The 25,701-nt window shown below is 41.6% G+C and overlaps 1 protein-coding gene across 3 annotated transcripts in view; it reads left to right on the top strand.

Annotated features, from left to right (window-relative positions):
- LOC117506954 (RNA-binding Raly-like protein) overlaps positions 1-25,701 on the top strand; it is a 448,208-nt gene that overhangs the window by 362,507 nt on the left and 60,000 nt on the right. For all 3 annotated transcript variants that reach the window (XM_034166639.1, XM_034166632.1, XM_034166646.1), the window contains 3 exons: positions 7,820-7,895; positions 8,569-8,616; positions 22,394-22,575. In XM_034166639.1, coding sequence (XP_034022530.1) covers positions 7,820-7,895; positions 8,569-8,616; positions 22,394-22,575 — 306 coding nt within the window. The remainder of the gene's footprint in view (positions 1-7,819; positions 7,896-8,568; positions 8,617-22,393; positions 22,576-25,701) is intronic.

Here is a 25,701-nt window from a genome sequence, read left to right as displayed (position 1 = left end):
TGGCGCTTTGTTTGATCAAAATTTTTTCTAAACCTGTGAGACACATCGAAGTGGACATGGTTCGAAAAATTAAGCTGGTTTTCAGTGAAAATTTTAACGGCTGATGAGAGATTTTGAGGTGACACTGTCGCTTTAAGGACTTCCCACGGTGCGAGACGTCGCGCAGCACTCTCAGGCGCCGTCGTCATCCTGTTTCAAGCTGAAAACCTCCACATTTCAGGCTCTGTTGATCCAGGACGTCGTGAGAGAACAGAGAAGTTTCAGAAGAAGTCGGTTTCAGCATTTTATCTGGATATTCCACGGGTCCGCGCGTTGGGACGCAGCCGGCGTGGTGCGGCGGCACAGGAAAAACACCTCCGTGTTGATAACCATTTGTAAAATCCAGGCGGCTTTTGATGGCTTTCAGTGGAGTGAGTATATGAGAAATTGTTTAACAGCTGGACATGTTCCAACTTGTCCTTAAGGCTTCCAACGGAGGTGTTTTTCCTGTGGCGGTGCGTCGCGGCGGCTGCGAGCCGACGCTGCAATCTGCCCGCACATCTTTCATTAAAAAAAATCTCCTTTAACAGTGGAATATCCAGATAAAATGCTGAAACCGACTTCTTCTGAAACTTCTCTGTTCTCTCACGACGTCCTGGATCAATAGAGCCTGAAATGTGGAGGTTTTCAGCTTGAAACAGGCTGACGACGGCGCCTGGGACCGCTGCACGACGTCTTGCTCCGTGGGAAGTCCTTAAAGCGACAGTATCACCTCAAAATCTCTCATCAGCCCTTAAAATTTTCACAGAAAACCAGCTTAATTTTTCGAACCATGTCCACTTCGATGTGCCTCACAGGTTTAGAAAAAATTTTGATCAAACAAAGCGCCAGTCTCTCAGCAACTTCTCAGACAAAGGAATTCCGACGAGGGGCTGGACGACTCCTTCCACAAGGAGTGCTCACAGGCGAATGACGTCACCGACAGGCGTGGAAAAACTCACGCATGCGCACGAGGGTTCAAGCATGTCTGACATAAAAACATATGAATGAAATCCATATAGTTTTTGAAAAAACTAAAAAGGACCTATACTTTATTGACAGACCTCGTATGTTATAGTATACGAGTATAGTTCATCATCGGCACAGAGACAAAATTCAATTTATTATTCAACTAAACTGCAAATATATGAATTTTTTAACATTTATGAAACACGTCTCTAAATAAATAACAGTAAATTCTGAAATAGAACAATTTTTTAAGTGTTGCATGTGCTACACAAGGCCATAGGGTCACTGACCCTAAAGAGATTCCCTCCTTGGCACAGTGATCTATTCAGGGCAATTCTGTGGTAACGGAATTACAACAGCAGCAAAATCTGGACATATGGCATCTAACCATGACAGATTATCTCTTCCGTTATATCTTCCGTTACCGTAGAATTGCCCTTCAACAATTCAGTGTTACAAACAAAACTATGATACATACACTTTTCTTTCCTTTATATTTGACATCCTTGACCATGAAAACATACCACTACAACTTGGAATCACTTTTATGTCTTTATTATTTGAAAGGTTATTGTATAAAAATGATTTTTCGGTAATGGCGGTTTTCTTCTAGATCTAGCTCCATAACATTTGCATCAACATTCTACATCAAATCTGATGACACCTTACTCAATCAATACAGATTCAGCTACAATTTGGTGTTAGTTGTGCATCTCTAGCTTCATTTGTCACCTCACACTGACACATTTTCTATTTTCCCTATATTTTCGCATATTCTGGATCACCGGATCCGGAATCCGATCATCACCAAACTTTGTTGTTTGATAGAACATTTGACTATGTTACACCCTAATTCTTTTCAAGCCTTTCTGCCTTGTTTTTGTGGAGTTAGAAACTAGAATGTCAAAATTCCACCTATCCCGCAATGGTGAAGAATCCTTTAAAAAAATTCCTGGATCCGGATTGTGATCCGGATCACCACTAAAATTTAATCAGTTGTTCCTCTTGTCATTTTCAACCACTCCACAAAATCACATCAAAATCCGTTCAAAACTTTTTGAGTTATCCTGCTGAAAGACAGACAGACAGACAGACAGACAGACTCGACCGAAAACATAACCTCCTTGGCGGAGGTAACAAATCAAATGAAATCAATTTTATTATATAGCACCAAATCACAGCAAACAGTTGCCCCAAGGTGCTTTATATTGTAAGGCAAAGCCATACAATAATTACGGAAAAACCCCAACGGTCAAAACGACCCCCTGTGAGCAAGCACTTGGCGACAGTGGGAAGGAAAAACTCCCTTTTAACAGGAAGAAACCTCCAGCAGAACCAGGCTCAGGGAGGGGCAGTCTTCTGCTGGGACTGGTTGGGGCTGAGGGAGAGAACCAGGAAAAAGACATGCTGTGGAGGGGAGCAGAGATCAATCACTAATGATTAAATGCAGAGTGGTGCATACAGAGCAAAAAGAGAAAGAAACACTCAGTGCATCATGGGAACCCCCCAGCAGTCTAAGTCTATAGCGGCATAACTAAGGGATGGTTCAGGGTCACCTGATCCAGCCCTAACTATAAGCTTTAGCAAAAAGGAAAGTTTTAAGCCTAATCTTAAAAGTAGAGAGGGTGTCTGTCTCCCTGATCTGAATTGGGAGCTGGTTCCACAGGAGAGGAGCCTGAAAGCTGAAGGCTCTGCCTCCCATTCTACTCTTAAAAACCCTAGGAACTACAAGTAAGCCTGCAGTCTGAGAGCGAAGCGCTGTATTGGAGTGATATGGTACTATGAGGATATGATGGGACCTGATTATTCAAAACCTTATAAGTAAGAAGAAGAATTTTAAATTCTATTCTAGAATTAACAGGAAGCCAATGAAGAGAGGCCAATATGGGTGAGATATGCTCTCTCCTTCTAGTCCCTGTCAGTACTCTAGCTGCAGAATTTTGAATTAACTGAAGGCTTTTCAGGGAACTTTTAGGACAACCTGATAATAATGAATTACAATAGTCCAGCCTAGAGGAAATAAATGCATGAATTAGTTTTTCAGCATCACTCTGAGACAAGACCTTTCTAATTTTAGAGATATTGCGCAAATGCAAAAAAGCAGTCCTACATATTTGTTTAATATATGCATTGAATGACATATCCTGATCAAAAATGACTCCAAGATTTCTCACAGTATTACTAGAGGTCAGGGTAATGCCATCCAGAGTAAGGATCTGGTTAGACAGCAGGTTTCTAAGATTTTTGGGGCCAAGTACAATAACTTCAGTTTTATCTGAGTTTAAAAGCAGGGAATTAGAGGTCATCCATGTCTTTATGTCTGTAAGACAATCCTGCAGTTTAGCTAATTGGTGTGTGTCCTCTGGCTTCATGGATAGATAAAGCTGGGTATCATCTGCGTAACAATGAAAATTTAAGCAATGATGTCTAATAATACTGCCTAAGGGAAGCATGTATAAAGTGAATAAAATTGGTCCTAGCACAGAACCTTGTGGAACTCCATAATTAACCTTAGTCTGTGAAGAAGATTCCCCATTTACATGAACAAATTGTAATCTATTAGATAAATATGATTCAAACCACCGCAGCGCAGTGCCTTTAATACCTATGGCATGCTCTAATCTCTGTAATAAAATTTTATGGTCAACAGTATCAAAAGCAGCACTGAGGTCTAACAGAACAAGCACAGAGATGAGTCCACTGTCTGAGGCCATAAGAAGATCATTTGTAACCTTCACTAATGCTGTTTCTGTACTATGATGAATTCTAAACCCTGACTGAAACTCTTCAAATAGACCATTCCTCTGCAGATGATCAGTTAGCTGTTTTACAACTACCGTTTCAAGAATTTTTGAGAGAAAAGGAAGGTTGGAGATTGGCCTATAATTAGCTAAGATAGCTGGGTCAAGTGATGGCTTTTTAAGTAATGGTTTAATTACTGCCACCTTAAAAGCCTGTGGTACATAGCCAACTAATAAAGACAGATTGATCATATTTAAGATCGAAGCATTAATTAATGGTAGGGCTTCCTTGAGCAGCCTGGTAGGAATGGGGTCTAATAGACATGTTGATGGTTTGGAGGAAGTAACTAATGAAAATAACTCAGACAGAACAATCGGAGAGAAAGACTCTAACCAAATACCGGCATCACTGAAAGCAGCCAAAGAGAACGATATGTCTTTGGGATGGTTATGAATAATTTTTTCTCTAATAGTTAAAATTTTGTTAGCAAAGAAAGTCATGAAGTCATTACTAGTTAAAGTTAAAGGAATACTCGGTTCAGTAGAGTTCTGACTCTTTGTCAACCTGGCTACAGTGCTGAAAAGAAACCTGTGGTTGTTCTTATTTTCTTTAATTAGTGATGAGTAGTAAGATGTCCTAGCTTTACGGAGGGCTTTTTTATAGAGCAACAGACTCTTTTTCCAGGCTAAGTGAAGATCTTCTAAATTAGTGAGATGCCATTTCCTCTCCAACTTACGGGTTATCTGCTTTAAGCTGCGAGTTTGTGAGTTATACCACGGAGTCAGGCACTTCTGATTTAAAGCTCTCTTTTTCAGAGGAGCTACAGCATCCAAAGTTGTCTTCAATGAGGATGTAAAACTATTGATGAGATACTCTATCTCACTCACAGAATTTAGGTACCTACTCTGCACTGTGTTGGTATATGGCATTAGAGAACATAAAGAAGGAATCATATCCTTAAACCTAGTTACAGCACTTTCTGAAAGACTTCTAGTGTAATGAAACTTATTCCCCACTGCTGGGTAGTCCATCAGAGTAAATGTAAATGTTATTAAGAAATGATCAGACAGAAGGGAGTTTTCAGGGAATACTGTTAAGTCTTCAATTTCCATACCATAAGTCAGAACAAGATCTAAGATATGATTAAAGTGGTGGGTGGACTCATTTACATTTTGAGCAAAGCCAATTGAGTCTAATAATAGATTAAATGCAATGTTGAGGCTGTCATTCTCAGCATCTGTGTGGATGTTAAAATCGCCCACTATAATTATCTTATCTGAGCTAAGCACTAAGTCAGACAAAAGGTCTGAAAATTCATAGAGAAACTCACAGTAACGACCAGGTGGACGATAGATAATAACAAATAAAACTGGTTTTTGGGACTTCCAATTTGGATGGACAAGACTAAGAGTCAAGCTTTCAAATGAATTAAAGCTCTGTCTGGGTTTTGGATTAATTAATAAGCTGGAATGGAAGATTGCTGCTAATCCTCCGCATCGGCCCGTGCTATGAGCGTTCTGGCAGTTAGTGTGACTCGGGGGTGTTGACTCATTTAAACTAACATATTCATCCTGCTGTAACCAGGTTTCTGTAAGGCAGAATAAATCAATGTGTTGATCAATTATTATATCATTTACTAACAGGGACTTAGAAGAGAGAGACCTCATGTTTAATAAACCACATTTAACTGTTTTAGTCTGTGGTGCAGTTGAAGGTGCTATATTATTTTTTCTTTTTGAATTTTTATGCTTAAATAGATTTTTACTAGTTATTGGTGGTCTGGGAGCAGGCACCGTCTCTACGGGGATGGGGTAATGAGGGGATGGCAGGGGGAGAGAAGCTGCAGAGAGGTGTGTAAGACTACAACTCTGCTTCCTGGTCCCAACCCTGGATGGTCACGGTTTGGAGGATTTAAGAAAACTGGCCAGATTTCTAGAAATGAGAGCTGCTCCATCCAAAGTGGGATGGATGCCGTCTCTCCTAACAAGACCAGGTTTTCCCCAGAAGCTTTGCCAATTATCTATGAAGCCCACCTCATTTTTTGGACACCACTCAGACAGCCAGCAATTCTCGGAGAACATGCGGCTAAACATGTCACTCCCGATCCAATTGGGGAGGGGCCCAGAGAAAACTACAGAGTCCGACATTGTTTTTGCAAAGTTACACACCGATTCAATGTTAATTTTAGTGACCTCCGATTGGCGTAACCTGGTGTCATTACTGCCGACGTGAATTACAATCTTACCAAATTTACGCTTAGCCTTAGCCAGCAGTTTCAAATTTCCTTCAATGTCGCCTGCTCTGGCCCCCGGAAGACAATTGACTATGGTTGCTGGTGTCGCTAACTTCACATTTCTCAAAACAGAGTCGCCAATAACCAGAGTTTGATCCTCGGCGGGTGTGTCGTCGAGTGGGGAAAAACGGTTAGAGATGTGAACGGGTTGGCGGTGTACACGGGGCTTCTGTTGAGGGCTACGCTTCCTCCTCACAGTCACCCAGTTGGCCTGCTTTCCCGGCTGCTCGGGATCTGCCAGGGGGTAACTAACGGCGGCTAAGCTACCTTGGTCCGCACCGACTACAGGGGCCTGGCTAGCTGTAGAATTTTCCACGGTGCGGAGCCGAGTCTCCAGTTCGCCCAGCCTGGCCTCCAAAGCTACAAATAAGCTACACTTATTACAAGTACCATTACTGCTAAAGGAGGCCAAGGAATAACTAAACATTTCACACCCAGAGCAGAAAAGTGCGGGAGAGACAGGAGAAGCCGCCATGCTAAATCAGCTAAGAGCTAGTAGCTGCGCTAAGCTAGTGGATTCCTAAAAACACACAACGTGGATAATGTGTAAATAATTTAGAGGTGATTCAGCAGAGGGAGTGCTTTAGTTAAGGCACGTGAAGATTACACTGTGAAACAAATCGTTATCTAGATCAATCTAACTGCGCAGATTAAACAGCTAACAGATACAGCAAAACACCGCTGTGCTCCTGAACAGGAAGTGATACAATACCGCAGTGAGAGCCAACCACCAGTAGAGGCAAGCAAGAGAGAGCAAATGCTATATGCCCATCAAATGTCAGTGTGTTTTTAACCTTTTCAATGCTATTTATTTTATTAACTTCGACTTTGGCAGAAACATCTAAAACCACTCAAAATTAGTTAAAACAAGCCAATAACATTTTAGATGTATAAAACCCTATATCTTCTTTGACCCCTATTGGGGCGCTCGGGGCCCCCGGACCCCCGGCTGTGAGTCACGATCACATTATTTTCCTGGCACTAAAATGGTTCCAGCTAGAACCCTGGTCTAGGTTTGGGTTTTTGACAGGAATTAAGTATTATGAATTCTGGTGTTTTTAAATTTTTTTCCTCCGCTGCTGTGTGCGTGACTTTCCACATGCTCGCACTGTGTTCGTGTGCGCGAACACGAGCGTGCACAAAACCACTGCCACTGTATCATGCACGCCTGTCTAACCGTGCCTCCCTCCCGACAGCAGGTGGAATAGTTTGTGGTTCCGCATTTCGTTTTTGGTTTGCAGATTTTCTTCCACTTTTTGCGTCTTTAGTGTTATGTATGAAGGGGCCCTAACAACCAAAACCACTGGATTATCACAGGTGCGTCGTTGCAGAGGATCCCAATAACCAAGAGGATCCCAGTAACCAAGGTGTTTACATTCAGGAGAAAAAGACAAATAGATGACCTTGACCTAAGCTTATTTCAAGAGTTAGGAGCTGAAACTCTGGTGATGTTTGTACTGTTCTATGGTAGAGAGTCCTTTAAACTTTTCTACATTCCAAAACTCTTTTGGGGTCTGAAGATGGACAGCCACAATGATCCCAGACTTTGAGGGGAAATTCTTCAATCCAACCACAGGAAGATCACAAGAGGTGTTATACTTGGCTCAGAATAATTAGGGGAACTCTGTGTTCCCCTAATTACTTTGAGCAGTGTGTTATTGACTTTGAGGGAGGATCCTTTCTACAGTCAGAAAACATGAAGCGACCATATGTGTGCTCGCTTCGCTGGGTTGAGGGTCAGTGTCATAACGCTTGTGCAGATCCATCTATAGGATTTGTCTTTTTGTGTTTTTGCAGACATAAACATGGCAGGCGAGCCAAAGCCGTACAGGCCTAAGGCGGGCTCCAAACGGCCGCTCTCAGCTGTTTACAGGTAAGCTCCACCCTCTCTGCACTGCTCCACAAAAACAATACCTTGCATCCTTGCTGATACTCAGTAATACTGTAGTTAGAATGCAAGAGCTGAGTTTGGTGTTTGAATCTTTTTTGTTTGTTTTTTAAGCCACGACTAGTTCAGTTCACTGGGGCGGGTTCTGTTGTGTCAGCATCATTCAACATGAACCTGATTTGCTGTCCTTTATCTCTCGGTCACAAACGAGTTCAAGCGCTGCTTGTTTAAGTTTGTACTTGTAAGTGTTCAGTTCATTCGGAGCCGTTGGTACCGTAGTGTTGTCATTTATTAGTTTGGGGATTGTGTTATTATAACACCTCATTTGCATTTTATAGCTGCAGCTGAAAACAGCCAGACTGTAATAAGGTAATTATGGGGCAGGAATAGGAGAGTTAAAAACCAACACCATGCTACTCCAAAATGAAACAGTAATACATCAGTCCTGATTAAAATCCCAGTGAGAATAGTAAAGAGCCTCCTGGTTTAATTTCATTTCTTGAAGTTCTAACATTGAGTTCGTTCTTCTTCAGGGTCTCAGAGGAGATTACTTTCAGCTCTTTTCTTTTCTTTTTGTGGTCTTTGTCCATCAGCATGGCTTGAGCTAATGGATCCTCATCCTAATTCTGTGTGTGTGTGTTCTGTGCTCTTTTTACAGTGGTTATGAATTTGATTATGAGTACTACAGGGACGATTTTTATAGCAGGTATGTATCATACACATCATGTTAATAAGTTTTACATTTAACAAGCATTTCACAGTAAACCAAAAAAAAACAAAAAACTTCAAATTCTACTATGGCGCTGTGTCTATATGGTAAATCTTAATAATCATTGAGGTTGTGATGTGTCCATTCACAAAATTATCTTACATGTGATCAGATCACTTGGTATTTGTGTGATTGTTGTACACATTTGTAATTCATTCATTTAATTTAATTTGTATGTAATACACATTCGTGACGAGGGCTTGGTGATGAAACCAACAAAACGTATAAATGTAACAATGTCTGTAGTTTTTAGCTTGCACATCAACATGGAAACCCATTTCAAAAACTGGAAGAAAGAGAGAGTAAGAGGGAGAGAGGGTCACAAATGTCCACAAAAGTCCCTTCACACATACCCCCAATCTCAATTCTCTTTTGTACCCCTACCCCTTGGCCCTACCCCTACCCCTATGCCTACCCCTTTAAAACAAGGGGTAAGGCGAAGGGGTATGCCTCTAGCCCTATGAATTGAGACACCCCTCCGCCTTAGGAGAAAAAAAACTGCCCGTGTCAAACTGCCGTCGTCACTGTTTAACATGGCAACCTAAATGCAACTTGTTGCAGTAGCCTGTTTACTCTTTTTATTTTCTCACCTTTCTGTGTAAATGCAAAGAAATAGAAGTCGCAGATTTCTTTGATGCATCGCAATCATGTCAGCGGTAAGCTCCTCCTAGCCCTCCAAACGGAGTGTACATCCAGATTCACTCCAAACGGAGGGGTTTGAAGCCCTTCGCCTACCCCTCCGCCTCACTCCAAAAAGAGAATTGAGACACCCCTCTGTCTCTTGTGCCCGCGCAAAATGGAGGGGAAGGGGTAAGGGGAAGGGACAAGGGATAGAATTGAGACTCAGCCATAGTGTAAATTTGGTCAAATTGCACATGAAGTGCTCATGAAGCAGGAATCATATGCAAAACATGTAAAATCATAGCTGCCTCTAATGCCTCGTACACCTGTTGCTACAACTGTTTGCGCACACCAGTGGCTGACAGACAGAGTGTGCGCTGTGCGAGCCCATCGATCCCTCTTGTGGCAGGTGTCGGCCAAATTCCAACTGACACACATGAACATCTAACACCGCTCGCTTGGCACTTAGAAAGTGTGTGGCCATTCGCACTATCACGAAAACAGTAAGCAGACAGTCACTGTCGAGCTGGTTGTGAAATTTGTCTAAGTGCCCCACGAGTGTGGAGTTGCAAAAAGCCACACAGATGTGGTGCATGTGTCTCACATGTGTGCGCATGTGTCCCCCCCCGCTCCCCCCAACACATCTGGCGTGCCAGTGGAGGGGGGGAGGCACATTTGCATAAAATGCTTATATGTATGTACAGATCTGATCACATGGGGGACGGACAGCAAGGTCTGATTGCACACAGCACGGGGAGGGGCCTGTCAGCTGATCACAGCACACTGACAGCTGGATGACGTCTCAGTGCACACATTGAAAACACAGACAACACTGCCAGGACAGGACAAAAACTCCTGTAACAGTGGAATGTGCCGAAAAAGTACTGATGTCCACGTCTTCTGTGATTTCTGTGGAGGTCAGACGACGTCCCGGATCAACAAAGCCTTCACTTTGGAAATGATCTGGTTGTTTCAGCGGGGTTTCAGCCTGTCGATCAGTGCTTGGAGTGCGCCGCACTCTCAGCCGCTGTGGGCGGTCTTTAAACCGGCTGGAGCACTCCTTAATCTGTGTAATCCCCATAAAATCGTCCCTGAAAGCCATCTGAATTTTCCGAATGGTGTCCACCTGGAGGTCTCTCACAGTTTCTGGAAAAAAATTGATGCAGCAAAGCTCCAAATCGTTCAGACATTTATTCGCAATAAAAATCCGACGAGAGGGGTGGACCACTGCTCACAGAAAACCTGCTCACAGGCGAATGACGCAACCGACAGGCATGAAAAAACTCACGCATGCGCACGAAGGTTCAAGCTTGGCTGATGCAATCACACGTGTTTCAAATCCATATGGTTTTTGCAAAAAATAAAAAGGTCGGATAGTGTTCTAACAGACCTCGTATAAATAATTACGACAATATCTACAAGGTCTATTAGATAAGAAACCGACACTTTTATTTATTTTTTTAACTATATGGATTTGAATGACGTGCGATTACACCAATCATGCTTGAACCCTCGTGCGCATGCGTGAGTTTTTCACGCGTCAGTGACATCATTTCCCTGTGGGCAGGCCTTGAGTGAGATGTGGTTCAGCCCTCTCGGCTGAATTCCTTTGTTTCACACGCTGCTTGAGATGGCGCGCGTTGCTTTATCAAAATTTTTTCTGGACCTGTGAGGAATATCCGAGTGGACACTATTTGAGAAATTTAGCTGGTTTTCGGTGAAAAGTTTAACGGCTGATGAGAGATTATGGGGTGTTTCTGTCGCTGTAAGGACTTCCCACTGAGCGGGATATCGCACAGCGCTTCCAGGTGCCGTCGTTGGCCTGTTTCGACCTGAAAACAGCCTAATTTAAGGCTTAATTCACCCAGGACGTCGTGAGAGAACAGAGAAGATTCAGAAGAGGCCGGCATGAGGACTTTATGCGGACATTCCACTGTTTAAGGACATTTTGTAATGAAAGACGTGTGCGCAAATTCGCCGAGTCGTTTCCGTGACTGTGGAAGTTTTCAACTTGAAACGGCGAGACGGCGAGACGCTGCCGCCTCAAAGCGCAGATCGCTGTCAGGCGCCATGGGCCGTCCTTAAAGCGACACTACCAGACCAAAATCTCTCATCAGCCGTTAAAATTTTTACTGAATACCAGCTGAATTCATCGAATGGTGTCCACTCAGTTGTGCCTTACAGTTTTTGAAAAAATTTTTATCAAACAAAGCAGCAGTCTCTGAGCCATTCCTAAACAATGAAAAAACGACGAGAGGGTGGGCCACTCCTCACTCAAAGACTGCCCACAGGCGAATGACGTAACCGACAGGTGTGAAAAAACTCTTGCATGCCCACGAGGGTTCAAGCATGTCTGATGTAATCACACGTGATTCAAATCCATGGTTTTTGAAAAAAATAATAAGGTCGGATACTTTTCTAACAGACCTCGTACATACGCAATTACATAGCAAATAACGAAAATGAATGACCACACAGAATAACACAGAGAGTGACACATTGGTCTGGGCACTGAATGGACAGGGGGACATGTGACATGTCTGCTCACATCCGTGGCTGCAAAGATCTCTGCTCCTGGACGTCCCAGCTTGAGAACACATTCCGTATTTCAAAGGACATGAACTGACAACATTCCTCTGTGAGGCGCGTGTCTCTGCCTGCTTTTTTATTTTACTATTTGTAACCCTCTCCCTTCCCCTAACCCCCACAGACCCCCCCCCCCCAACCCCCCATGTCACGCTGCATTTCGTGCTCTCGTCATGAAAATATGGCGCTTTTCCTGACAGTATCGCAAACCATAGATTCATTTGCTTTTTGTGATGCCATCATGAAATGGCGTGAGACTGTGTTGCAGAGGACAGGATGCCAGTCTATCACAAATAGGACCTTTTATGGTCATTATAATTTTTGACAGAAATGTTGCATATTTAACATTTGTATTGGTGCATTCCCAAACACATGTAATTGTACAAGTTAGAGAAAAAATGGTATTGGTGCATCCCTACTTAAAGTTTTTTGCTTCTAATGTTACCAAAACCCTAATGGATATGCATCAGCTTTGCCATCAAAATTCTAATTAATGATAATTGAATTATGTCATCATGATAGGACAATTTTGATTACCTGAGCATTAAAGTTAAAGTCATTAAAGTCTCTCCTGTCAACACCTTCAGACACAAAGAAAACTGAGCAGCGGGTTGTTGTTTTTTTAAAACTGGCACACAGATCAAGCAGTCCCTGTGAATGTTCTGATAACAGAATACTTTGTTTTCTCATGTATCCAGCAGTGATCAGAGTGTGTCTATCTAAGGAGACGTTTTGGAAATGTCAGGCTTGTTGATGTTGACAGTCACTGAGAAGAGCCAAAGCTGACACTTCATTTGACATTTTGCACCCTGTTTGTTTCATCCCATGCATTTTAAAAGATATGCAAAGGGAGGGAGTGTGCAGTGGTTGGGATTATTTGTACCCAGCCCAAAATAGTGCAGCAGATAACTGAAAAAATCCTTCAAATGGTGATGCAAGCACCAAATCCAGCACAAATACCCCTTAGACATTACTCATTTGAAAAAACCGACTGGCCACTTGTATTTTCAATAGGCGGCCATGTAGGGTCAGTTGACAAATTACACAGGGGTCAAAATTTAAAAATGCTCCAATCGTATTGAAAACTGTACCACATTATTTGTCTGCTCATAAAGATTCTGAAAAGGTATAGTTTGGACTATCTATGCCTGATTGTTCTGAAGTGATGGGGTAAAAGTGCAGCAATGGTGACAAAGATCAAGTTCAGTTTGTACAGGGGTCAAAAGTTAAAGTTGCTGTAATTTTGGTAAAATGTGGTGCAAATTATAGGTTGAACTAATAGTATTAACAAATAGAATAGTTTTGACTGTGCTGAATGCTTGGTTTCCAAAGTAAAGGTCAAACAATGTCTACGTCCATTGGATTCTATGATGTGTAGCAAATGTTATAATGCGATAACTAAGCATGACACATGGTGCAAACTATTCCTTTTTAAAAGCCTATTTACTCAATCAATAATTTGCATTACTTTTTACCAGACCTGAAGCAACTTTAACTTTTAACCCATGAACAAACCAAAATTGACCTTTGTCGCCATTTTTTTTTTTGTTTGTTTGTTTTGTTTTGTTTTTACCCCTAACATTTAGTCATACATAGTCCAAACTATTACCTTTTTTGGAATCTTTTGACCTCTATGTAATTCTTCAATTGACCCCTACCTGGATGCCGATTGAAATTAAAGTGGCCTGTCCGTTTTTTCAAAAGAGTAATACCTAAGGAGTATTTGAGCTGAATTTGTTTGCTTGTATTACCTGTTGAAGGATTCCTCTGTAAATATTCTGTTATCTGCTGCACTAAAGTCACAGAATCCAACAACAATGCACAAACATTTTCTTTAAAATCTCTTATTTCACTTAACTTTTTTAGTAGGGTTGACTCGTAAGAGTGTACCACAGCAGATTCAGAAACTGCTCAGAATTTAAGATAATTGGATAAATGATGTACACATGCTGAATTCCACCTGTATGTAAACCAGGAGAGCATTGACGAGGACAGAGAATTAGGGTGTCCTCCCATTGACAATTTTTGGTACCCAATTGTGACCATTTTTGATGTAAAGAAAATTGGGTTCCCAATTGGGGCCTGAACACAGATGTAATCTGTAGTAACTATAGCATTATAGAACATTGTGAGTACTCTGGAAAGTTTTAAACATGTTTGAAAAATTGTAATGCCTGGTTATATCATGATGCACAAAACATGTATAATCATATTTAACTAGTGCAGACCGGGAATACTCGTGTAAAAGTAAGCGAAAGTGGACAATCTGGTGCAGTATTCAGTAATATGGCCCTTCCATTTTTTTGAGAAGCTGTCTTCTTATCCTCCTATGAAACCCATGAAAAGCATGTCATGCTCTTCAACAGAATACCATTTTGAGATGTTGACAGAAACATTTTATCTTTTTGAAAATTAATCGCTGAAATAATGGAAATTGTATGTACTCTGGTGTATTTGGCAAGATTTGGTTATCCTCATATTTGTACAGATATAAAACAGTAGGTATTCCAAAATTTGCCCGCTATTTAAAAAAAATCAGGTCCAGTTCCCCCAATTTTGAAATTAGGACTACAGTCTGACCAAAAATCACCAATGGGAGACTGCCTCCAGCTTAAACAATGCCCCAACAATACTATATAAGGCTACATGAATTTGTCAGAGGTACGCTGGCAAGAAGAACTTTACAAGTTTGGAGATCAATGTCCTGGTCGTGCCCCTTCACACATAGTATAAATGTGGTCGAATTGCGCATGAAGCAAGAATCGTATGCAATATGTGTAAAATTGTAGCTGCCTCTAATGCCTCGTACACCTGTTCCTACAACTATGTGCTCACACCAGCGGCTGAAAGACAGCGTGTGCGCTGTGAGAGTCCATTGAACCCTCTCGTGGCAGATGTCGGCCACATTCCAGCTGACACACATAAACATCTAACACTGCTCTCTTGGCACTTAGAAAATGTGTGGCCATTCGTGCTGCTAGCATGAACACAGCAGACGATCACCATCAAGCTGGATGTGAAATTTGTCTAAGTGCCCCACAAGTGTGGCTTTGCAAACAGACACAGTGACACATTGGTGTATGCACTGAACTAACAGGGGGTGTGTCCGCTGACAGGAGCGGCTGTGGAGATCTGTGGTTCTGGACATCACGGCTGGGTAACGCATACCGTGTTTGGACGGACATGAACTAACAACTGTCCACTGTGACGACTGTGTGTCTGCTTGCTATCTTCACGTGGACATACATAAAAACATATATCGCGGTTGCGATGGACTGCAGCGAGTGCGCACACATTGACAGATTGACAGGCCGCCCCAGGTGAAACAGACCATCAGATCATAACATGCAGCGGGTGATCTGAATGTCACATCACCCACGTGAGCTCTGTTCCACATGACGCAGTGTCTGTCCTGCCTCGCGCCGTCCACAAGCCACACGTGTCAGGCAGGACATGCTGCCAGTAGATGTTGACACGATAAGAGTGCCCTGCTTCTCATTCATGTCATTTCATGACTGTACGTCTGTGACCATGGGTCATCTACAGAGGAACAGATGGATCATACTTGTATTGTCCGCTTGATAAGAGGGATTCAATGAAAATGTGGTGTTTTTATATGGTGTGTGGTTTTATTTTTTATTAAATACATCCATGTCCTTCTTGACATCAGGCATTTTCCCGCACCTTTTACAGGACAGTGATGGTAGCTCAGCGGTAAAGTTTCTGGCTGGTAATTAGAGCTTTTGGAAAGTGCAGGTTAAATCCCGTGGGTAGCATGTATTTTTTATTTTCACAGCAGCTGTGTGATGTGGTTGCACATCGCGCAGCTGCTTGCACTGTGTTCCTGCGTGCATGAAACCGCCACAGCGGCATCATTCACGCCTGCCCGTCGGCTCAGTGTTTTCGCACAAGCTGTTCCGCCGTGATTCGCCCTGAGTTGTACTTATTTGTACTATGTGTGAAGGGGTCCTTATCAGTGTTTCACAAAAGAAAGTCCACAATTTTTCTCAGAGTAGACCTGCTAGAGTCTGGCAGAGGTCACCCAGAGGTACTCGTTTGGAACCTTTATCCTCCATGTGGGATGGATCAGACTGCAGCCTGTCAGCACTCACACACCTCCGGGTACCCAACATTCTTCCAGAAAGGGACTTTAATATCTCCTGCAGCGATCTCACCCTCCTCGTGGTGGTGGGCACTTACCCATATACAGCACCTGGACTGAACTTTGTCACTTGTCTTTCAAATGTGCAGAATTTAAAATATTGTATTGCATTAAATTGCTAATATTCTGAAGATAAAACGAATGTATGAGTGAATTCCTTGTTAGTTGGAACACTGGCAATGGGATTTTGGTCTTTTTATTGATTTCCAGTACTAGTGTGTGGCAGACCAGAGAATAAAATATCACAATCAATTGTTGATGATAGACCAGTTGAATCATTGACAAGAAGAAGCTGAATCAGGAATTTTGTGTGTGTGTGTGTGGGGGGGGGGGGGAATGCAGTTCAGTCAGAAAACTCATGTTTGATAATCTTTATTGCAACAGCAGCATAAAGTTGGAGTTTGGCTTTTGGGCTCTGACCTCATCACTCTCAGCAGATTATTACGTGTGATACTGGGGAGTCATGAATAGACGTACAAATCATTCCCCCTGTCCAAGCCAAGAGGTTGATGGTGGGGTGGAGGCGGGGCTGCCAGCAGGCAGCGATGTTGATGCAGCAATAGTGACATTCACAGGCAGAGGGGAGACCTGGGTACCTGAGTGTTAAACAGTGATGCCGGTAACGTGTTACTTACTTTAGTAACGAGTAATCTAACGCGTTAATCTTTCCAAATCAGTAATCAGATTAAAGTTACTTCTCCATGTCACTGTGCGTTACTATTATTTTTCATTGTGGGTCGATAACAGCATTAAACTTGGTCTGTGGGCAGGAGGTCGGGGTTCGACTGAACTGCCCACTTTAAGCGAGCTGTGAGCTTTTAATCCGCGTTTTTTTGCAGCTGCTCGACTCGTCCTCACCTCTTAAAGCGCGGTGATCAGCACACCTGCACTGAACTTTACAAAGACATTTTTATACTTTTTTTCCTCCTTTATTTAGAGCTGAGCTGAGCCGCTCTGTATCTGGTCGTTAAAAACAGCTGATCCTCCGCGACGCGTCAACAACTAACACTGTTTTCCACTCAAATGCACCTAAACTCTCTTTCTGAGGACCACATGATGTGAAAACGCAATAAAACTTTCTTACCTGTAAATCTGGTCATGTTTTCTGCATAAATAAATGTTATCCATTCTTTGTGCTCAAACGCCAAAGCAGGGGCGAATCTAGATGGAATGGGGGCGTGGGGCAAGGATGTGCCCCCCCACAACACCCCTAGATTAAAGGTGCAATTTTGAAGCCGTTTTTTACTACAACTAATATTGCTTAAAATAATAATAATTTCGACAAGTAAAATGTTTAGAGAGAATTTAAATGTTAGAAAAATGTTAGAATTTAATAGTTACCTTTATAAACAATGTAGGCTCGAAATTGCAAGTTTTACTGTTACAGTGCTGTCAACAGTTAAATATGAGGTCAAGAAAGACGTCTTTATTTTACTTTTTATAAAACAAGTATTTATTTTCATTGAAGTCAAGAAAGGGTGACTATAAAGTGACTTTGGCAAAACAGGTATCATTGTCATGTTGAGGTGGCAGAGGGTTGTTGTCGGCAGCTGGGAAAAGTAACTAAAAAAGTAACTAGTAATCTAACTTAGCTACTTTTACAATTGAGTAATCAGTAAAGTAACTAAGTTACTTTTTCAAAGTAACTGTGGCAACACTGGTGTTAAATAGCCTGCCCCCCCAATTTGCAGGAAGTGTTTGTGTAGATGAGGAGCATGAGGTTTGACAAGTGAACGCAGAGCAAGGCAGCTCAAGTTGTCTTCCAGAACTAGCTCACGGGTTCGCTACATTTTTGGTAATACCTTATTCTGTATTTCAAATGACTAAACTGGGTCAAAAATCACTTTAACATTCTTAACTTTCACTCTGTGATAAATAATTGTATAATAATTTACCATTGAATGTGAGACATGTTCTGTCAAATCTTATAAATCAAATATTAAAACTCACTTCTTTCTGCTGTCTGTACTAAATATATATATTTTTAAATGGTTTTGTGTAACATTTTAAATTACATAAAACATTGTGTGTATCTAACTGACTTGTTTGCTTTTGTTATAAAATTTTACTTTATTATAATAGTTATGCAATAGTGCGAAACTGATGGGAGGAAAATGCACAAAAAGTAATCTAAAAATGCATGGTGGCCATGACATCATCCATAGAATGGGACAGATAATCCATCAGTTAAATGGCAAAGGTCTACTTAGGTGCCATTATCAATCAATCAATCAATTTTTTTTTATATAGCGCCAAATCACAACAAACAGTTGCCCCAAGGCGCTTTATATTGTAAGGCAAGGCCATACAATAATTATGTAAAACCCCAACGGTCAAACGACCCCCTGTGAGCAAGCACTTGGCTACAGTGGGAAGGAAAAACTCCCTTTTAACAGGAAGAAACCTCCAGCAGAACCAGGCTCAGGGAGGGGCAGTCTTCTGCTGGGACTGGTTGGGGCTGAGGGAGAGAACCAGGAAAAAGACATGCTGTGGAGGGGAGCAGAGATCGATCACTAATGATTAAATGCAGAGTGGTGCATACAGAGCAAAAAGAGAAAGAAACAGTGCATCATGGGAACTCCCCAGCAGTCTACGTCTATAGCAGCATAACTAAGGGATGGTTCAGGGTCACCTGATCCAGCCCTAACTATAAGCTTTAGCAAAAAGGAAAGTTTTAAGCCTAATCTTAAAAGTAGAGAGGGTGTCTGTCTCCCTGATCTGAATTGGGAGCTGGTTCCACAGGAGAGGAGCCTGAAAGCTGAAGGCTCTGCCTCCCATTCTACTCTTACAAACCCTAGGAACTACAAGTAAGCCTGCAGTCTGAGAGCGAAGCACTCTATATGGTACTACAAGGTCCCTAAGATAAGATGGGACCTGATTATTCAAAACCTTATAAGTAAGAAGAAGAATTTTAAATTCTATTCTAGAATTAACAGGAAGCCAATGAAGAGAGGCCAATATGGGTGAGATATGCTCTCTCCTTCTAGTCCTCGTTAGTACTCTAGCTGCAGCATTTTGAATTAACTGAAGGCTTTTTAGGGAACTTTTAGGACAACCTGATAATAATGAATTACAATAGTCCAGCCTAGAGGAAATAAATGCATGAATTAGTTTTTCAGCATCACTCTGAGACAAGACCTTTCTAATTTTAGAGATATTGCGTAAATGCAAAAAAGCAGTCCTACATATTTGTTTAATATGCGCTTTGAATGACATATCCTGATCAAAAATGACTCCAAGATTTCTCACAGTATTACTAGAGGTCAGGGTAATGCCATTCAGAGTAAGGATCTGGTTAGACACCATGTTTCTAAGATTTGTGGGGCCAAGTACAATAACTTCAGTTTTATCTGAGTTTAAAAGCAGGAAATTAGAGGTCATCCATGTCTTTATGTCTGTAAGACAATCCTGCAGTTTAGCTAATTGGTGTGTGTCCTCTGGCTTCATGGATAGATAAAGCTGGGTATCATCTGCGTAACAATGAAAATTTAAGCAATACCGTCTAATAATACTGCCTAAGGGAAGCATGTATAAAGTGAATAAAATTGGTCCCAGCACAGAACCTTGTGGAACTCCATAATTAACTTTAGTCTGTGAAGAAGATTCCCCATTTACATGAACAAATTGTAATCTATTAGACAAATATGATTCAAACCACTGCAGCGCAGTGCCTTTAATACCTATGGCATGCTCTAATCTCTGTAATAAAATTTTATAGTCAACAGTATCAAAAGCAGCACTGAGGTCTAACAGAACAAGCACAGAGATGAGTCCACTGTCCGAGGCCATAAGAAGATCATTTGTAACCTTCACTAATGCTGTTTCTGTACTATGATGAATTCTAAAACCTGACTGAAACTCTTCAAATAGACCATTCCTCTGCAGATGATCAGTTAGCTGTTTTACAACTACCCTTTCAAGAATTTTTGAGAGAAAAGGAAGGTTGGAGATTGGCCTATAATTAGCTAAGATAGCTGGGTCAAGTGATGGCTTTTTAAGTAATGGTTTAATTACTGCCAACCTTAAAAGCCTGTGGTACATAGCCAACTAACAAAGATAGATTGATCATATTTAAGATCGAAGCATTAAATAATGGTAGGGCTTCCTTGAGCAGCCTGGTAGGAATGGGGTCTAATAAACATGTTGATGGTTTGGATGAAGTAACTAATGAAAATAACTCAGACAGAACAATCGGAGAGAAAGAGTCTAACCAAATACCGGCATCACTGAAAGCAGCCAAAGAGAACGATACGTCTTTGGGATGGTTATGAGTAATTTTTTCTCTAATAGTTAAAATTTTGTTAGCAAAGAAAGTCATGAAGTCATTACTAGTTAAAGTTAATGGAATACTCAGCTCAATAGAGCTCTGACTCTTTGTCAGCCTGGCTACAGTGCTGAAAAGAAACCTGGGGCTGTTCTTATTTTCTTCAATTAATGATGAGTAGAAAGATGTCCTAGCTTTATGGAGGGCTTTTTTTATAGAGCAACAGACTCTTTTTTCAGGCTAAGTGAAGATCTTCTAAATTAGTGAGACGCCATTTCCTCTCCAACTTACGGGTTATCTGCTTTAAGCTAGTTTGTGAGTTATACCACGGAGTCAGGCATTTCTGATTTAAAGCTCTCTTTTTCAGAGGAGCTACAGCATCCAAAGTTGTCTTCAATGAGGATGTAAAACTATTGACGAGATACTCTATCTCACTTACAGAGTTTAGGTAGCTACTCTGCACTGTGTTGGTATATGGCATTAGAGAACATAAAGAAGGAATCATATCCTTAAACCTAGTTACAGCGCTTTCTGAAAGACTTCTAGTGTAATGAAACTTATTCCCCACTGCTGGGTAGTCCATCAGAGTAAATGTAAATGTTATTAAGAAATGATCAGACAGAAGGGAGTTTTCAGGGAATACTGTTAAGTCCTCTATTTCCATACCATAAGTCAGAACAAGATCTAAGATATGATTAAAGTGGTGGGTGGACTCATTTACATTTTGAGCAAAGCCACTAGAGTCTAAGAACAGATTAAATGCAGTGTTGAGGCGGTCATTCTCAGCATCAGTGTGGATGTTAAAATCGCCCACTATAATTATCTTATCTGAGCTAAGCACTAAGTCAGACAAAAGGTCTGAAAATTCACAGAGAAACTCACAGTAACGACCAGGTGGACGATAGATAATAACAAATAAAACTGGTTTTTGGGACTTCCAATTTGGATGGACAAGACTAAGAGTCAAGCTTTCAAATGAATTAAAGCTCTGTCTGGGTTTTTGATTAATTAATAAGCTGGAATGGAAGATTGCTGCTAATCCTCCGCCTCGGCCCGTGCTACGAGCATTCTGACAGTTAGTGTGACTTGCGGGTGTTGACTCATTTAAACTAACATATTCATCCTGCTGTAACCAGGTTTCTGTAAGGCAGAATAAATCAATATGTTGATCAATTATTATATCATTTACCAACAGGGACTTAGAAGAGAGAGACCTAATGTTTAATAGACCACATTTAACTGTTTTAGTCTGTGGTGCAGTTGAAGGTGCTATATTATTTTTTCTTTTTGAATTTTTATGCTTAAATAGATTTTTGCTGCTTATTGGTGGTCTGGGAGCAGACACCGTCTCTACGGGGATGGGGTAATGAGGGGATGGCAGGGGGAGAGAAGCTGCAGAGAGGTGTGTAAGACTACAACTCTGCTTCCTGGTCCCAACCCTGGATAGTCATGGTTTGGAGGATTTAAGAAAATTGGCCAGATTTCTAGAAATGAGAGCTGCTCCATCCAAAGTGGGATGGATGCCGTCTCTCCTAACAAGACCAGGTTTTCCCCAGAAGCTTTGCCAATTATCTATGAAGCCCACCTCATTTTTTGGACACCACTCAGACAGCCAGCAATTCAAGGAGAACATGCGGCTAAACATGTCACTCCCGGTCCGATTGGGGAGGGGCCCAGAGAAAACTACAGAGTCCGACATTGTTTTAATTATTTAGATGACGGTGTGAAGCACTTTAAAGTGCATTACTTTATAAGTGCTAAATAAACAAATTATTTATTATTTTTGTTGTTGTTGTTGTTGTTAATCATAAACAACATAATCTATCATAGTGGTGTTAGATTTGAACTGTGATGTCTGTTTCTTTTTGTGTGCCATTTTCGAAGTGAAACGTAGGGGGGAAGGAAGAATGTAATTTGAAAAGCTGCACTCGGAGCATAACTCGTGGTTTTTCGAGAGGGTGTAAGTGGAATAAACGGAGAAACCTTTAAGGAGCAGCGGCAGCAGACAGTCTTTGTTGAATATATTTACAGGAGAAAGTGGAAATGGTGAACTTTTAATATTGTGTTTGTTTTTTCCTGAGGCTTTTCGACTATCACGGCAGAGTGGCCCCCCCACCGCGAGCTGTCATTCCTCTGAAGCGCTCCAGGGTGCTCGCTCCCTCTTCCCGCCGCGGGAAGACTTCCTTCCCCATCAAAACATCGTCTTCTTCCTCCTCTTCATCCTCCAGACCTCCCGCCTTGTCCTCGTCCTCGGGGCTCAAATGTACGTACACCGAGGTGTTTTCTGCACCACACGGCTTTTATTTGATTTTTGTTTTTTATTATATATTTCAAAAGGCCACAGCCTAATTAAGCTAATGGTATTCTGTTATTTTCAAAACTGAAGGCTTAATGCAAATCTCAAAGCTATGCCTGTGAGGTGGGATTGGGGGGGGGGGGGGGTCATGATTCAGCTGTGCTATTTTAGCTGCACCACTATAAAAAGCAATTTAATTCACTCCAGCAGCTCACAACAAGCTACACTGCAAAACACTAAATCACAAACTCAAACAAACACAGTCTGAACTTGTGGTGCGGCACGCATTCAGCAGATGGCGCAATTCTCGTTACCCACCATTCATTTGGTGCTGCGAATAACTGGTGAATCATTACCTTCTAAATGTAATTAATGTGAGAGGGCTCGTTTCTGCAGCGCTTACAGTCAGCTGAGTTTCCCAATCTGTAGCACGTGTAATTGGTTCCGGTGTTGGTTTCATTGTGGCCTTCCTCGGCCTGGTGTTATCAGCACGAGCAGCTGGAGGAGGACCCAGTCACACTGGTATTATAGAGAATGGGGGAAAAAAGCCCATCTCCCCTCCTCTTTTGGACCGAGTCAATGAAATCTCTCTTCTGTCTGAACACTGCCGCTACATGTTTGGGAGACTCATTTAGCTGAGCCAGTTCCGTGAAAAACATCAGTTTGTATTGATGTGGCCAACAAAGATTGGATAGCAGCATAACCCTCGTCTGTGCACAGTTTGAAACACTTGTTGGTTTAAAAAAAAAATTTAAAAAGGCACTTTTTGTTTCCTCCTGTGTGTGAGCAACTAATTCACAAGCTGCTGCCCAATCAAATATTAAATTAATCCCAAAGTATGAAAAGATTTATCTGCTGCATTACATCACCTTCATTTGAAGTAAAGGTCTTCAGTTGTGATTCTTTGGAATCTCCTCGGTTTACCTCTTCAGTGGAATAGTTTCTAAACATTTTTTGCATGTTGCCCTTTCTGCATCTATTTTATATGAGATCCATTGTGTGTGCACATGGCTGCTGAACTGCCACGGCTCACGTGTGTACATGTATTTGCACCTGCAGACTTTCTGCTGTGTATCTTTTGCACCACTGCTACTCCCAGCTCAGTCTTTATGCTGTGTTTACACATAACGACAGCAAGTCACAAATGCCACGAAGTATACATTCTTGGCCGCTGATCACAAATGTGATGATTCTGGGCAGAGGCGTCAGGAACTGCTACAACCTGTGAATAGCACGTGTTGTTGACGAATTATCAGGAGCCATTCCACATGGTCAAGAATAATGTTCTGCATTGTTGCACTCTATTGCTAAGTGTAATTTTCCAGTGTAATCTGACAGCTCCTTCCTGAAAGTACACATCTAGTTGTATGTGGTATAATATGTAGAAAGTTAAAAATATATAAATATATTTTATATTTTTCTTATTTTTTAGGTTTTCTTTATAATCTTGGTCTTGGAGCTTTTTTGTGAAGGAGTGTTTGCAAAAGTGAAGACCAAAAAATGTAGTTCTTGTAACCAAAAGCAGATTATTTTTCAGTTGCTGAAGTATATATATATATATATATATATATATTTCAATTTCTTTGTCCTTAGAGACAGAAATTACAGTGAAGTCTTTTGGCTTCTTTTTTGCTCAGGGTCATGATAGCAGATCCAATATATCACCCTGCTCAGTGTGCCGCTCTCGTTGGACCAACATCTCTGCTATTTTGGCGTTGTGGGATAGCTCGCCCACAGATTGAGCTCACCGGACTACTTTTGCCACACTGCTCAGTGTGCTGCTCTCGTTGGAGTGACAACACACAGAATGTGTATCTTCCCAGATAGATCTCTTTCAGTGCAGCTTCTTGTTCTGACTTTAACATGAAGTTAACACCCAAGTCTTTCATTGCCAACTGTAAATGGTAATCAAACCATTCCAATCGTATCTTTCTGAACTCTTGACAAAAACAGGCGGATGTCAACAGGTTAATGGAGTTATTCTGTCAGTATTCATTTTATTTATACACCAAACCATAACTCAGCATTGCTTTATTTTCCTAGACCTCAGCCTGATGGCAGCATTGTGATTGAGTAGAGAGTTGAGCTTCGTGGCTCCTCTCAGCTTGCTTCTGTGTTGGAAGCCATGTAATAAACAGGAGCTTCCAGCAGGGGGCAAGATGTTCAAAGACAGAAGTGCGGGCTCATTGTTTGGGTCTGTTGTCGCTTTTGATGCTACCAGAAGCAATTGTGGCGTTAAAACTCAAAGTCAGCTTGTTAGTAGTTGCAAGTGTACCAGAGACAATGCTGGAATTTATCGGTTATCTGTAACTTCCGATACATTTTTGGATGGTTTATTGTTTTATCTTTATCAAAGATAACTTTTCAGTTATCTGATTATCTGTTATCGAATGAGCAGGAATCAACCCGAATCAGCCAGAATGTGGAAAAAAAGCCAAACTTCAAGGCGTAGTCAGGAGGGACAGACATTTGGACAGCCGTGTATGAATGCCATATGACCACTTTGAATTTGGAAGGATCCTGTCTCAACTGATTCGTGCACAGCCGTGTATATGCATACGACTGCAGTTCAAACGTACACTCAACAAAAATATAAACGCAACACTTCTGGTTTTGCTCCCATTTTGTATGAGATGAACTCAAAGATCTAAAACTTTTTCCACATACACAATATCACCATTTCCCTCAAATATTGTTCACAAACCAGTCTAAATCTGTGATAGTGAGCACTTCTCCTTTGCTGAGATAATCCATCCCACCTCACAGGTGTGCCATATCAAGATGCTGATTAGACACCATGATTAGTGCACAGGTGTGCCTTAGACTGTCCACAATAAAAGGCCACTCTGAAAGGTGCAGTTTTATCACACAGCACAATGCCACAGATGTCGCAAGATTTGAGGGAGCGTGCAATTGGCATGCTGACAGCAGGAATGTCAACCAGAGCTGTTGCTTGTGTATTGAATGTTCATGTCTCTACCATACACCGTCTCCAAAGTCGTTTCAGAGAATTTGGCAGTACATCCAACCAGCCTCACAACCGCAGACCACGTGTAACCACACCAGCCCAGGACCTCCACATCCAGCATGTTC

This window comes from Thalassophryne amazonica, chromosome 1 (genome assembly GCF_902500255.1).
Source record: "Thalassophryne amazonica chromosome 1, fThaAma1.1, whole genome shotgun sequence".
NCBI lineage: Eukaryota > Metazoa > Chordata > Actinopteri > Batrachoidiformes > Batrachoididae > Thalassophryne > Thalassophryne amazonica.
Note: the sequence above shows the minus strand (reverse complement) of the source record. Positions and strands in the feature narration are given on the sequence as shown.